General features: G+C 50.2%; 1 protein-coding gene across 4 annotated transcripts; it reads left to right on the top strand.

Moving 5' to 3' along the window:
• The first annotated feature begins 586 nt into the window (after positions 1-586).
• On the top strand, positions 587-10,359 carry LOC308674856 (uncharacterized protein). 4 transcript variants are annotated; one of them, XR_014027992.1, is made up of 7 exons: positions 587-1,577; positions 2,737-2,839; positions 3,120-3,196; positions 3,530-3,745; positions 3,960-5,892; positions 7,912-8,251; positions 8,694-10,359. XR_014027992.1 is itself a non-coding variant. In XM_081339667.1 (5 exons), exon 5 carries the CDS (start codon positions 4,043-4,045, stop codon positions 5,372-5,374), a length of 1,332 nt encoding a protein of 443 aa, XP_081195793.1. In that variant the 5' UTR covers positions 587-1,577; positions 2,737-2,839; positions 3,120-3,196; positions 3,530-3,745; positions 3,960-4,042; the 3' UTR covers positions 5,375-6,217. The 4 variants fall into 4 exon arrangements, 3 of the variants coding, with proteins under 3 accessions (XP_081195793.1, XP_081195794.1, XP_081195795.1); XM_081339667.1 differs by lacking the exons at positions 7,912-8,251; positions 8,694-10,359 and having other exon boundaries at positions 3,960-6,217; XM_081339668.1 differs by lacking the exons at positions 2,737-2,839; positions 7,912-8,251; positions 8,694-10,359 and having other exon boundaries at positions 3,960-6,217.
• The last annotated feature ends 556 nt before the right edge of the window (positions 10,360-10,915 follow it).

Below are 10,915 nucleotides of genomic sequence, written 5' to 3'. Positions count from 1 at the left end.
GGTTTTCCAAATGTCAGCATCATGTAAAGCCATCCCCAGATATATGAAACTCTTGTAAATTGGATGCTGTCTATGGTCTCCTTGTCTTCAAGGCTTTTTAGCAGAAACAAGAGACTTTGTAAAGCCAACAAAGCTCCGTGAGATACTATCCATATCCTCAGCATACAGGAAGAAGGGTCCACAGATTGAGGCAGATGTAAGTAGGAGACGATGAAATGAGCTGTCAAGGAGTTGAGATACAACTTAAAGAGGGTGGAGGTCTAAATACAGCCCTGTGAGACTTTTCTGAAGAGGTACCAGGTTGGTTAGCACATTTGGTACAAATGCTGAATGAGAAAAAGTAACATGCCTTTATATTGTATTCTCCACATTACCAAGATTTCAAGTGGAATCAAATGTAGGCTTAAAATCTACAAAGGCTACTTGCAGTGATTTTGTCCATACCATTTATTTAGAATAATGTTAAGTCATAAATCAAAATTTACACCCAATGCATTATGAAACAATAAATTGTCCATGCCATTTAATTGTTTCAGTTTCAACAGATATCACAGTAAATTGAAATTATTTGAAAAAAAATTACCCCTAAATACTTTTAGCTGCAATAAGAGGATTCGACCATTCACCTTGTCCTTCTCTGATTCTCCTGTACAGAATTTGAGGGGCCCAAAGTAGGCACAGTATTTATGATGCAGGTTGAGCAAGCAGAACCAACCAGAACAATTCTCAGCCTCTATTTCATGGCCCTGATCTGAATTCTTAGGAGAGGACAGTTTCTGGCTCCTTCTCCTCCTTCAGGAAGGGATTCAGCTGCATCCAGGATGGCCCAGAAAAGGGGCAGCTGAGAGGGTGGCTGTAACTCGAGCAGGAAGGCTGGTCTTGGACAACAGGAAAAGCCCCGGAAATCCAGCCCTTCTCAACACTGCCACAATTAGCACATGTGAATGTGGTTTTTAGACCCTAGGGAGGAAGTTGTGTTGTGTGAACGGAAACAAGATGTGCTGAACTATAAACTGGCAATTTCTTGCCATTCAGCCTCTGGAATGCCTTCGCCAGCCTACCTGAGCAGGTTGTTGTGAGCTGTAATTTAGGGCCAGCCATTGCTCTACTATCCCCTTCGGAGGATGAGCTGTGTTCCAAAAGAAACCCGGGGCCCAGCCTCTCTGGGCTGCAGGGCTCCCGAGGACCGGCAGGTGGCGTTAACAGCCATCCTTTGCTGCCCCCTGATGGCCGGTGGGGCAGTTGCCGCTCAGCTGTACTTCATCTGCAGGGCCGGGAAAGTCCGTGCCCCCCCACCGCCCCTCGCAGGAAAGACCTCAGTGGGTCCCTCAAACATCTCGTCCCACGCCTCGGTTTACAGCCCTCCAGCCTTGAACGGGGTAGCAGCGGGAAGAGGACCCACTAGAGCTGCGCTGCACTATTGGTTGCTCTAATCTATACGTTCTTTCACATGGGATGAGTCACGCTTCTTGACGTGGAAGAGGCCTACGAGGAGAAACGCTGGTGGGCGCCATTTTGGTGCTGGGCGGAAGCGATGGAGGCTGCGGGCGCCCTCTTTACAGAAGGCGGAAGGAAAAGTAAGTTAGCACTGTCGCCTTCTGTGCAGCTGACGGAACAGAGCGAGAGTGCGCGCTCCCTCTGCAGGGAAAAGCTGGGAAAGGGAAGGAAGGAACAGGGCGATGGCTTGGAAGGATGCCCCTTTTAGGACGATCCAGCCAAATACTGTCCAAGCGGCCTCAGGAATTCTGGGAGTTGAAGTCATAAAAGGTCCATCATTGCTCACTTCTGACCTGGGAAAGCCCTAAAAAAGAACCCAGCAGGACCAGAGGCTCTGTTCACAAGACTTCTTTCCCCACTCCTCGGTTTGCACATCCAGACCCCTAGCATTGTTCAACAGGCTCTTTGGAGGCCAACTTAACCTGGCATAAGACTAGCCAAACTGAGCATGTTGTGGAAATGTGAGGGCTTCCCTTGCCATTGAGTCTTATTGCAAGGACTCGCCCGGACAGTGTCCATCAGGGAACCTTCTCCAGCCAGGTGTCTCTCACTCTGTCCCTGGACATGTCTGGCTGACTTGAGAAGTAAAGCTTGTTTACACGTAGTTGGCACTTGGATGGGGCAGCACCAGGAAATGCAAGAGAAGCTGTCTAGCACTGGAAAGTTAAAAAAAGAACCAGCTCAGTCTCTATTGCTGTGCATAAATTCCCTTGAAAGGGCTTGTGAAGATAAGGACTGTAGGGTTTGACACGAGTATGGTTTCTCTGCTCAGTTGACTAATGGCTGATCTGGGAAAAGGTTAATTGAGGTCCAGCCTCTTTAGCACCTGGAGCACAGCAGGGACTGGAATTGGAAAGGCAGCGATGGCCCATTGCTTTCATGTTGCCCCCCAAGAGAGCTGCAACCACCTCCCCTCTCGAACAGCATCACCCAGAGATTTCTGTGCTTCACCCAACAAATGTTCCACACATCTTTGAGGAGGAGGCTTTGCTCCTGGACTGGGGGGGTCAGGCAGGTGGTTTGAGCCAGAGGGAGCTATGATGTGCAATGCAATAAGGTGTACTCCTTCTTTCCTTTTTTGTTCTTCTCTTTTGTAAGGCACTCATAGTCATTGGGAGTTGGGCTGCTCTCCAAATAAGTCATTCCGAAATAAATGGGCACCTCCCCCAATCCCTTCCGCTTGGATACCTCAGAGGATCCCTTTGAAACATCCCTGATGGAACTTGGTTTCTATCTCAGGCATGCAGGACAAGATCTGCCCCCCCCCTCCACTCTTTCTTCCGGGTTTGATGCTTCAGCTGCTGAAGATGGAATGAGTTCCTGGGAAGAGTTCAGAGCTGAGGTTGGTTATTAGTGAAGGAAAATTCAAAGTCAAATTTAGAACAGAGCTGGAAGGGACCTTGGAGATCTCCTAGTCCACCCCCGCCCCCCTCAAGCAGGAGACCCAATATACCATTTCAGACAACTGGCTGTCCAATCTCTTCTTAATTCCAGGTTGCTTCTCTCTTGTTTCAGTTTCTGTTCTGGTGCTTTGGAAAAAGCCCTCAAATATTGGAAACTGTCAAGTCCCCCCTTAGTCCTTCTTTTCTCCAAACCCTGCCACCGTTTTTCATTTGTTTTAGTCTCCAGGAAACCCCCGAAGAAATACATTTGGGAAAAGCATCATTGGCATACAAATATTTAAAGTCCAAGAATACAGGTAATTGCAGATCCTCCTATTTCCCCACGTGCGCGAAGAGGTTCCAGTGTGAATGCAGAGCGAGGGAAAGGAGAGGCAGAACTTCTGAAGAGCAGAACTCGTGGGGGGAGCCTGGCCCGAGCCCCCCCCGGAGGAAGAGCCCCCCAACCCCCCCGCCCTGCCCAGGGAGAGACCCCGGAGGAGGAGGGAGAGAGGGGAGGAGACGCAGCCCGGGAGGCCCGTCAGCTCCGCCGGCCTGGATGCGGTGGGGGGGAGAAGACGGGACCCCAAAGGTCAAGGGGAGCCCCTCGCCTCAGCCCCCCCTTGCCAAAGCGAAACTCCGCTACTGCGCAGGCGCGCTCTGGCTGATTGAACGGAAGGATGCCGAATGGTCGCTCTGGCGATGACGGCGATTGGCGGGAGGACTCCTCGGGGCGGTCCATTCCAAGAAAACAGGAAGAGCTACCGGTAACAGGAAACAGGCCTGGCAGCGAAGTCCCGCCTCTACTTCCGGAAAGGAAAAGAACTGAGGCACCGAATTGATTCGTCCGCGGACGGGCTCGGACCCAGGTAGGGCGCAAGGGATGCCGGGAGTCGCAATCCGAGAGGCTCTCTGGAGGAGAAGGGAGGGCGAGGCCTGGTCTGGCGGGACGGGCGTTGGGAGGGAGGTCTGGCCGGAAAGTCTCACTGAGCGGCTGAGGCTTCGGCCTTCCGGTCGGGGCTGGGACTCCCCTCTGGAGAAGGGACGAAGCCGTGACCCGCCTCTCTCCCTTCGCCCCTGCAGGAGTTCGTGCGAGCCCGGCGGAGGAAGGAAGGAGGCCCCGCGGAGCAGCCCCTGGAGGAGACGGCGGGGAAGGCGCGGAAGGGATGAGCCGACGGGGACTCCGCGAAAGGAGGCCGCCTGGAGGGCGAAGCGGGGAGCGGGAAACGGGCGGAGAAAAGAAATACCAGTGCACAGAATGTGCAAGTTCCTTCAAAACGAATGAAAACCTGGAAAACCACCTTAGAATCCACACTGGGGAGAAACCATTTAAATGCCTGGAGTGTGGAAAAAGCTTCAGTCAGAGTGGAACCCTTTATGCCCATCAAAGGATCCACACGGGAGAAAAACCATTTAAATGCCTCGAATGCGGAAAGGCCTTCAGGCTCAGTGGAAACCTTTACATACATAAAAGAATCCACACTGGAGTAAAACCATATAGATGCCTGGAGTGTGGGAAAAACTTTATTGTGAGTGGGCACCTCCTTCGACACCAAAGAATCCATGCCGGGGAAAAGCTGCATAAATGCCGGGAATGTGGAAAGACCTTTAGTGAGAGGGAAAACCTTTGTAAACATCAAAGGATCCACTCGAGAGGAAAAGTCCATAAATGCCTGGAATGTGGAAAGACCTTCAGTCAGAGGAGAAGCCTTTCTAATCATCAGAGAGTTCACACTAGAGAAAAAGAATATAAATGCCTGGAGTGTGGAAAGAGCTTCAGTCAAAGGGGACACCTTTATAGACATCAAAGAATCCACTCAGGGGAGAAACCGTACAAATGTCTGGAGTGTGGGAAAACCTTTACTGAAAACGCCCATCTCCGTCAACATCAAAGAATCCACACAGGAGAGAAGCCATATGAGTGCCTGGATTGTGGAAAGAGATTCCGTCAAAATGGGAGCCTTTACATGCATCAAAGAATTCACACAGGAAAGAAACCATATAAATGCTTAGAGTGTGGAAAGAGCTTTACGGATGGCGGACACCTCAGTCAACATCAAAGAATCCACACAGGAGAGAAACCATATGAATGCCTGGAGTGTGGAAAAACTTTCAGTCGGGCAGAGCACCTCAGTCGGCACGAAAGAATTCACACAGGACAGAAACCATATAAATGTGTGAAGTGTGGAAAGAGTTTCAGTCACCAGGCAAGCCTTCATACACATCAAAGAATCCACTCGGGAGAAAAACCCTTTAAATGCCTGAAGTGTGGAAAATGCTTTACTCAGGGTGGACATCTCTGTCAACATCAAAGGATTCACACGGGAGAGAAACCCTACAAATGCCTGGAGTGTGGAAAGAGCTTCAGTCAGCAAGGAAACTATTATACCCATCAAAGAATCCATTCAGGTGAGAAGTCCTATAAATGCTTGGCATTGGCAGGAAATTTACTCAGAGTGGACACCTTCATCAACTTCAAAGAGTTCGCACAAGAGTAAAACTCTGTACATGCCTGGAGTGCAGAAAGAGCTTCAGTGACAATGTAGGCCTGAGTAAATATTATGGACCTCGCCCGGAGAAGAAAGTTTACATTTGTACAGATTGAAAAATCCTTCAAAAGAAGTGGAATTCTCCCCAAACCATCCAAGAATCTACACAGAAGCAAAGCCATAGAAATGGACAGATGAATGATTTGCCCCATGCAGTTGTTTTCCGATTCTTAAGGGCGGTGCTCATCTGTGTTTCTTCGCCAAGAGACCCAGCGTGCAGAGACATACTCTCCCACCAAAGTGTTACCTGTTTATCGGCTTTCATTTGCATGTTTTCAAATGGCTAATTGGGCAGAAGCTGGGGCTCGTCCCATCACGCATCTCTTGTCAAGCACCAGGAAAAAACGGAGATCCAGACAGTTCAAATGTGTATAAAAAATTATCATAAACTTAAGCTCTCTACAAGAATCTGCATTACTAACCATCAAGGGAAATTAACGGGAGTTAAGAATAGAAAGGAATTCAAGGTGGGCTGGAGTTAGATCTCTTGTGGGTGCGAAGGGACTCACGACCGATGAAGCATTTGGCCCCTCCCTCGACCTAAGCCTGGTCATCTACAGCCCTTGGGTCTTGAACCTGGGCTGTCAGTTTTCCAGCTGACAAGCTCAAAGTCTTTAACTGCTGAGCCATTGCATCCCCTTATAGAGTGTTGTTACAATGCTTCTGTACCCAGCAGTGTCAGTGCAGCACTGGATGTAATGCACAAAGGTTTTGTTTTTAAGGCTAAGAAACTCCTTGAATATTCATCACAGATCTAATTACCATCCAGTAAAACCCAGATGTAGATACTTACCCTTCATTACCATCTCAACCTGTGTGTTTCAACTTGTGTGCATAATGTATTATCAGCCCGAGTATCAGCCATCTTAACTCTCCGAACCGGGTCATTTTACTATTTCCTTTCTTGCTACAGTTTAATGATTGTGCTATTTTGAGTTGCTTCATAATTTAATGTGAATGACGTCACAAATTATTTTTCTCTGATCACTCATAGTTTCTTACAAATTGATCCACATCTTGCAAATACTGCAAGGAGTGCATATACCTGTTCAATTATGGATACTTATCCTCACAAATTTGTGGTGCTATATTTTATATATTACTCAGCAAGCCAGAACAGATTTTTTTTCAGTAGCTGAGGCACATGCAAGTTAGATCTCTTGTGGGTGCAAAGGTACTCATGACTTATGACACATTTGACCCCCTCGGGCTCAGCCTGGTCGTCTACAGTTCTTGAGTCTCGAACCCGGGCTGTCATCTCTCCAAGCTCAGTCTTTAACCACTGAGTCATCCCGCCCCATTATAGATAAGAGTGTTGCTACAATGCTTCAATACCCAGCAAAGTCAATGCAACCCTAGAGATGTAGTGCACAAAGGTTTATTAAAGGCTAAGAAACTCCTTGAATATTTATCATAAATCTAATTACCATCCAATAAGGTCCTTTTTCAAGAGGCGACTAGACTTTCTTGTTTTCCTTTGAAGATGTTTCGCTTCTTCATCTCTGAACAGCCTCCCACTCACCATCTCTCGCAATTCCCAGCAGTCCCCGTGCTCTACTTGCAGCCGGTTCCTGCAGCAGTGAAGCACCATGCTCCTTCAGTCGAAGCTGAAGAAGCTCCTTGGATGAGAAGCAAAACGTCTTCAAAGAAATTCAAAGTCCAATTGCCTCTTGCGACAATGACAACTGAGAATCCCCATAGACATTTGCCCTTCATTGCCATCTCAACCAGTGTGTTTCAACTTGAGCGCATAATGTATTATCAACCCAAGCATTAGGAAGCACACTTCTGAACGGGACCATTTTACTATTTCCTTTATTGCTACGGTTTACTGATTGTACCATTTTATTTTGCTTGGTAGTTTAATTTTAATGACATTAATGGGGGACCACGAGGAAATGCAAGAGATGCTGTGTAGCACTGGAAAGTTAAAAAAAAAAGAACCAGCTCAGTCTGTATTGCTATTCAGAAAATACCTTGAAGGTGCTTGCGAAGATACGGACTGTAGGGTGTGACGTGAGGATGGTTTCTGTGCTCAGTTGACTAATGGCTGATCTGGGAAAAGATTAATTGAGGTCCAGCCGCTTTAGCACCTGCGCTGGGGTTCTGCAGGTGGTTTGAGCAAGAGAGCGTTTTGCTGTGCAATGCAGTAAGTGTTTTGCCCTGATGTACACGTTCTTTCCCCTTTTATCTTTTCTAAGCCACCCAGCCATTGGGAGGTGGGCTGCTCTCTAAATTTAATAAAAAAAGTCATTCCTAAATAACTGGGCACCTCCCCCAAATTCCCTGCCCTTGGATATCCCAGAGAACCACTTTGAAAAATCCCCGAGTGGATGCTGGCTTCTCTTTCAGGGACAATTCCAAGGTGGCAAATCATCATAGTGAAATCCTCGGGGCGCAACAACCATCCTGTGGGCTGGTTCTCTGACTTAGGGGAAAAAGTGAGCATAATGTCCTTTGCCCCCCCCCCCTTTTGTCTTCTTCAGGGTTTGATGCTTGAGCTGCTGAAGCTGAAATGAGTTCCTGGGAACAGTTCAGAGCTGACATTGGTGGTTACTGAAGGCAAATTCAAGTTTAGAATAGATCTGGAAGGGACCCGAGAGGTCTCCCAGTCCAGCTCCCTACTCCAGCAGGAGCCCCTATAGACCAGGCATGTCTAAGTGACGACCCACGGGCCGGATGCGTCACACCAAAACCGCGCCCACCCCACTGCTGGCAATGGGGAAAAAGTCCCAACAGGCCTTTAACTATCTTAGTTGCTGTTCTTTGCACTTTTTCCAATGTCTCAGCAGCTGGGTGATTACAGATGCCCATTGAAATGGACAGGTAAGTTGGGGGCAGGGGAGAATTAACTTGCAAATGTGCTGGCAAATAAACAGGTGTGTTGATTTGCCAATCAGCTGTAGGAAGAAAATGAGATAACTGCCAACCCAGATAACTGCCAACCCGGGGCCCAGCTAGCAGCTGTAACAGGAGCCCCCTCCAAAGGGCGGTGGGGGGTGCATAGGAGGAAAATGTGTGCCTGTGCGGCAGCTTGAGCATCAGGGTGCCAAAAGGCCAACAAAGGTAAAAAAAAAAACATGTATGAAGGGTAGAAGCGTTGGAGGGGTCCCCCCCCCTCAGCTGCAGTTTTGCAAAGGGGTCCTGGGGAGAGAAGGGGCCAGAGAGGAGAAGCTGGGTCTGGGCAGGGAGGGGCTGGGGATGCCGCCAGAGGGGAGGGGGCTGACTGACCCAACCCTCTTTGCTGCCCCTGTGATGCTTTTTGCAGTTATCCTTCCTGACAGCTTGACAGTAGTCCCAGTCCCAGCACTCAGGGATTGGATTCGGAAGCTGGCAGAGGTGCTGCAACAGATCCCAGGAACCGACTCAGAGCTCTCTCGATGGCAGTGCTAGGAACACCTAAGATCCTGCGCAGAAACTTCAATCTCTGGCCTGCGATGGAAGTCAGGATTGAGGAAGAGACACACCTGCCACCCTCGGGGCGTGGATGGATTCTTCTCTCAAAGGAAGCTCCCAAAGGGGTAGCAGCATTAGCTCTTATACAGCACCCCAAATGTACTCCAGTCCGAAGCACCCTGAGAGGCTGGGGAAGATGGTCCTTAAGGCCAATTTATGGCGGGGCTCCTTCATCCTCCCCACTTTCCCCCTTCCCCTTTGGTAGGGCAGAACAGGAGAGAGAAAAACTGAAGAAAAACATTTGAGAAAAGCATGAGCTGAATATAAATATTTAAAGTCAAACAATACATATAAACAATGCATATAAACAATACAATAAATTAAATGGGATATAATCTTATGCAGAATTGACTTGGGAGACCGGTGTGTGGTGTAGTTGGTTCACATAGTGTGGTGGGATGGGGGGTTTGTTGTCACTGTGTGTTGGGGGGAGAGAGCACAGGGGGAGGCTCAGCTAATCTCAATGTACACATGTTGTACTTTGACAATAAAGGTTTATTTATTTATATTTATTTATTTATATTTCCTTTTCCCCCACGTGCGCGAAGACGTTCCGGTGTGAATGCAGAGTGAGGGGAATGAGAGGCAGAAACTCTGAACAGCAAAACCCCGAGAAAGCCAGGATCGTCCACGAGATCAGAATCACAGAAGTAGAAGGGACCTTGTAAATAATAACAATAATAGAGTTGGAAGGGATGTGGGAGGTCATCTAGTCCAACCCGCTGCTCAGGCAGGAGACCCTATACCAGACATGTCAAACACAAGGCCCGGGGGCCAGATCCGGCCTGTGGTTTCATGGGGCCCGCGAAGCCATCCTGGAAACAGTGAGGGAATGCCTCCCACTAGCATTGGCCCTGACCCAGAGACCCTCAGATCTGTCCCACTCCTGCCCAGGCCCCCCATAGGCACCCTTGATGCCAACGATGTAGAGCTGGCCATGCCCACCCAGTAGGCCATACGCACTCTAGCCACACCCACCCAGTAGGCCACACCCACCCAGCCCTCAATGAAATTGACTTTGACACCCCATGCCCTAGACCAGGGGTAGGCAACCTTGGCTCTTTTATGACTCGTGGACTTCAACTCCCAGAATTCCTGAGCCAGCACGGCTCAGTTTGGAAACCTCTCCCTTTTCCCTCAGCATAGCTGGCTCAGGAATTCTGGGAGTTGAAGTCCACGAGTCATAAAAGAGCCAAGGTTGCCTACCCCTGCCCTAGACCATTTCAGACAAATGACTCTTCTTTAAAAGCTCCAGTGTTGGAGCATTCACAGCTTCTGGGGGCAGGTCGTCCCGCTGGTTTATTGCCCTCCCTGTCAGGAAATCCCTCCTTCCTCCCTGGCTGCTTCCCTCCCCGCTCGGTTTCCCTTCGTCGCTGCTTCTCCGGCCTTGGGGGGGGGGCTTTGGGGAAGAGCCCGGCTCCCTCCTCCTCCTCCTCCTCCTCGGGGCGCCCCCCAGATACGGGAAGGCTGCTCTCCCGCCTCCCCCGCCCTTCTCCCCATCGGCTCCCACCCCCGCGCGGAGGGGGGCTGCCTGGGGGCCGCGGGGGGGCCTGGCCGGAGCCCCCAGGGAGGAAGAAGGGAGGGAGCGCCCCCCCAACTCCCCACCCCGCCCTGCCTGGGGAGAGACGCAGCCCGGGAGGCCCGTCAGCTCCGCCAGCCTGGAGGCGGGGGGGGGAAGGAGAGACGGGACCCCAAAGCTCAAAGGGAGCCGCTCCCCCGCCCACTTTGCCGAAAACAACCTCTCGCTACTGCGCAGGCGCGCTCTGGCTGATCGAACGAAAGGAAGGCGCAGATTGGTGGCTCGGGAGAGGACGGCGATTGGCAGGAGGACTCCTCGGGGCGGTCCTTTCAAGGAAAGAGGAAAAGCTACCGATAACAGGAAAAGGATTCTCAGCGAAGTCCCGCCTCCGCTTCCGGAAACGAATAGAAGCGAGGCACCTAATTGATTCGGCCCGCGGACGGGCTGGGAGGCAGGTAGGGCGCAGGGGGAGCGGGGGAGCCCGAGGCCTGGTCTGGCGGGACGGGCGTTGGGAG

This window comes from Vipera berus (genome assembly GCF_964194415.1).
Source record: "Vipera berus genome assembly, chromosome: 15".
Taxonomy (NCBI): domain Eukaryota; kingdom Metazoa; phylum Chordata; class Lepidosauria; order Squamata; family Viperidae; genus Vipera; species Vipera berus.
The sequence above is the reverse complement of the archived record's forward strand: the minus strand, read 5'-3'. Positions and strand labels throughout refer to the sequence as shown.

What these genes read in the sequence shown, in the direction of transcription:
- LOC308674856 (XM_081339668.1), top strand. Translation starts at nt 4,043, where the DNA reads ATGAGCCGACGGGGACTCCGCGAAAGGAGGCCGCCTGGAGGGCGAAGC.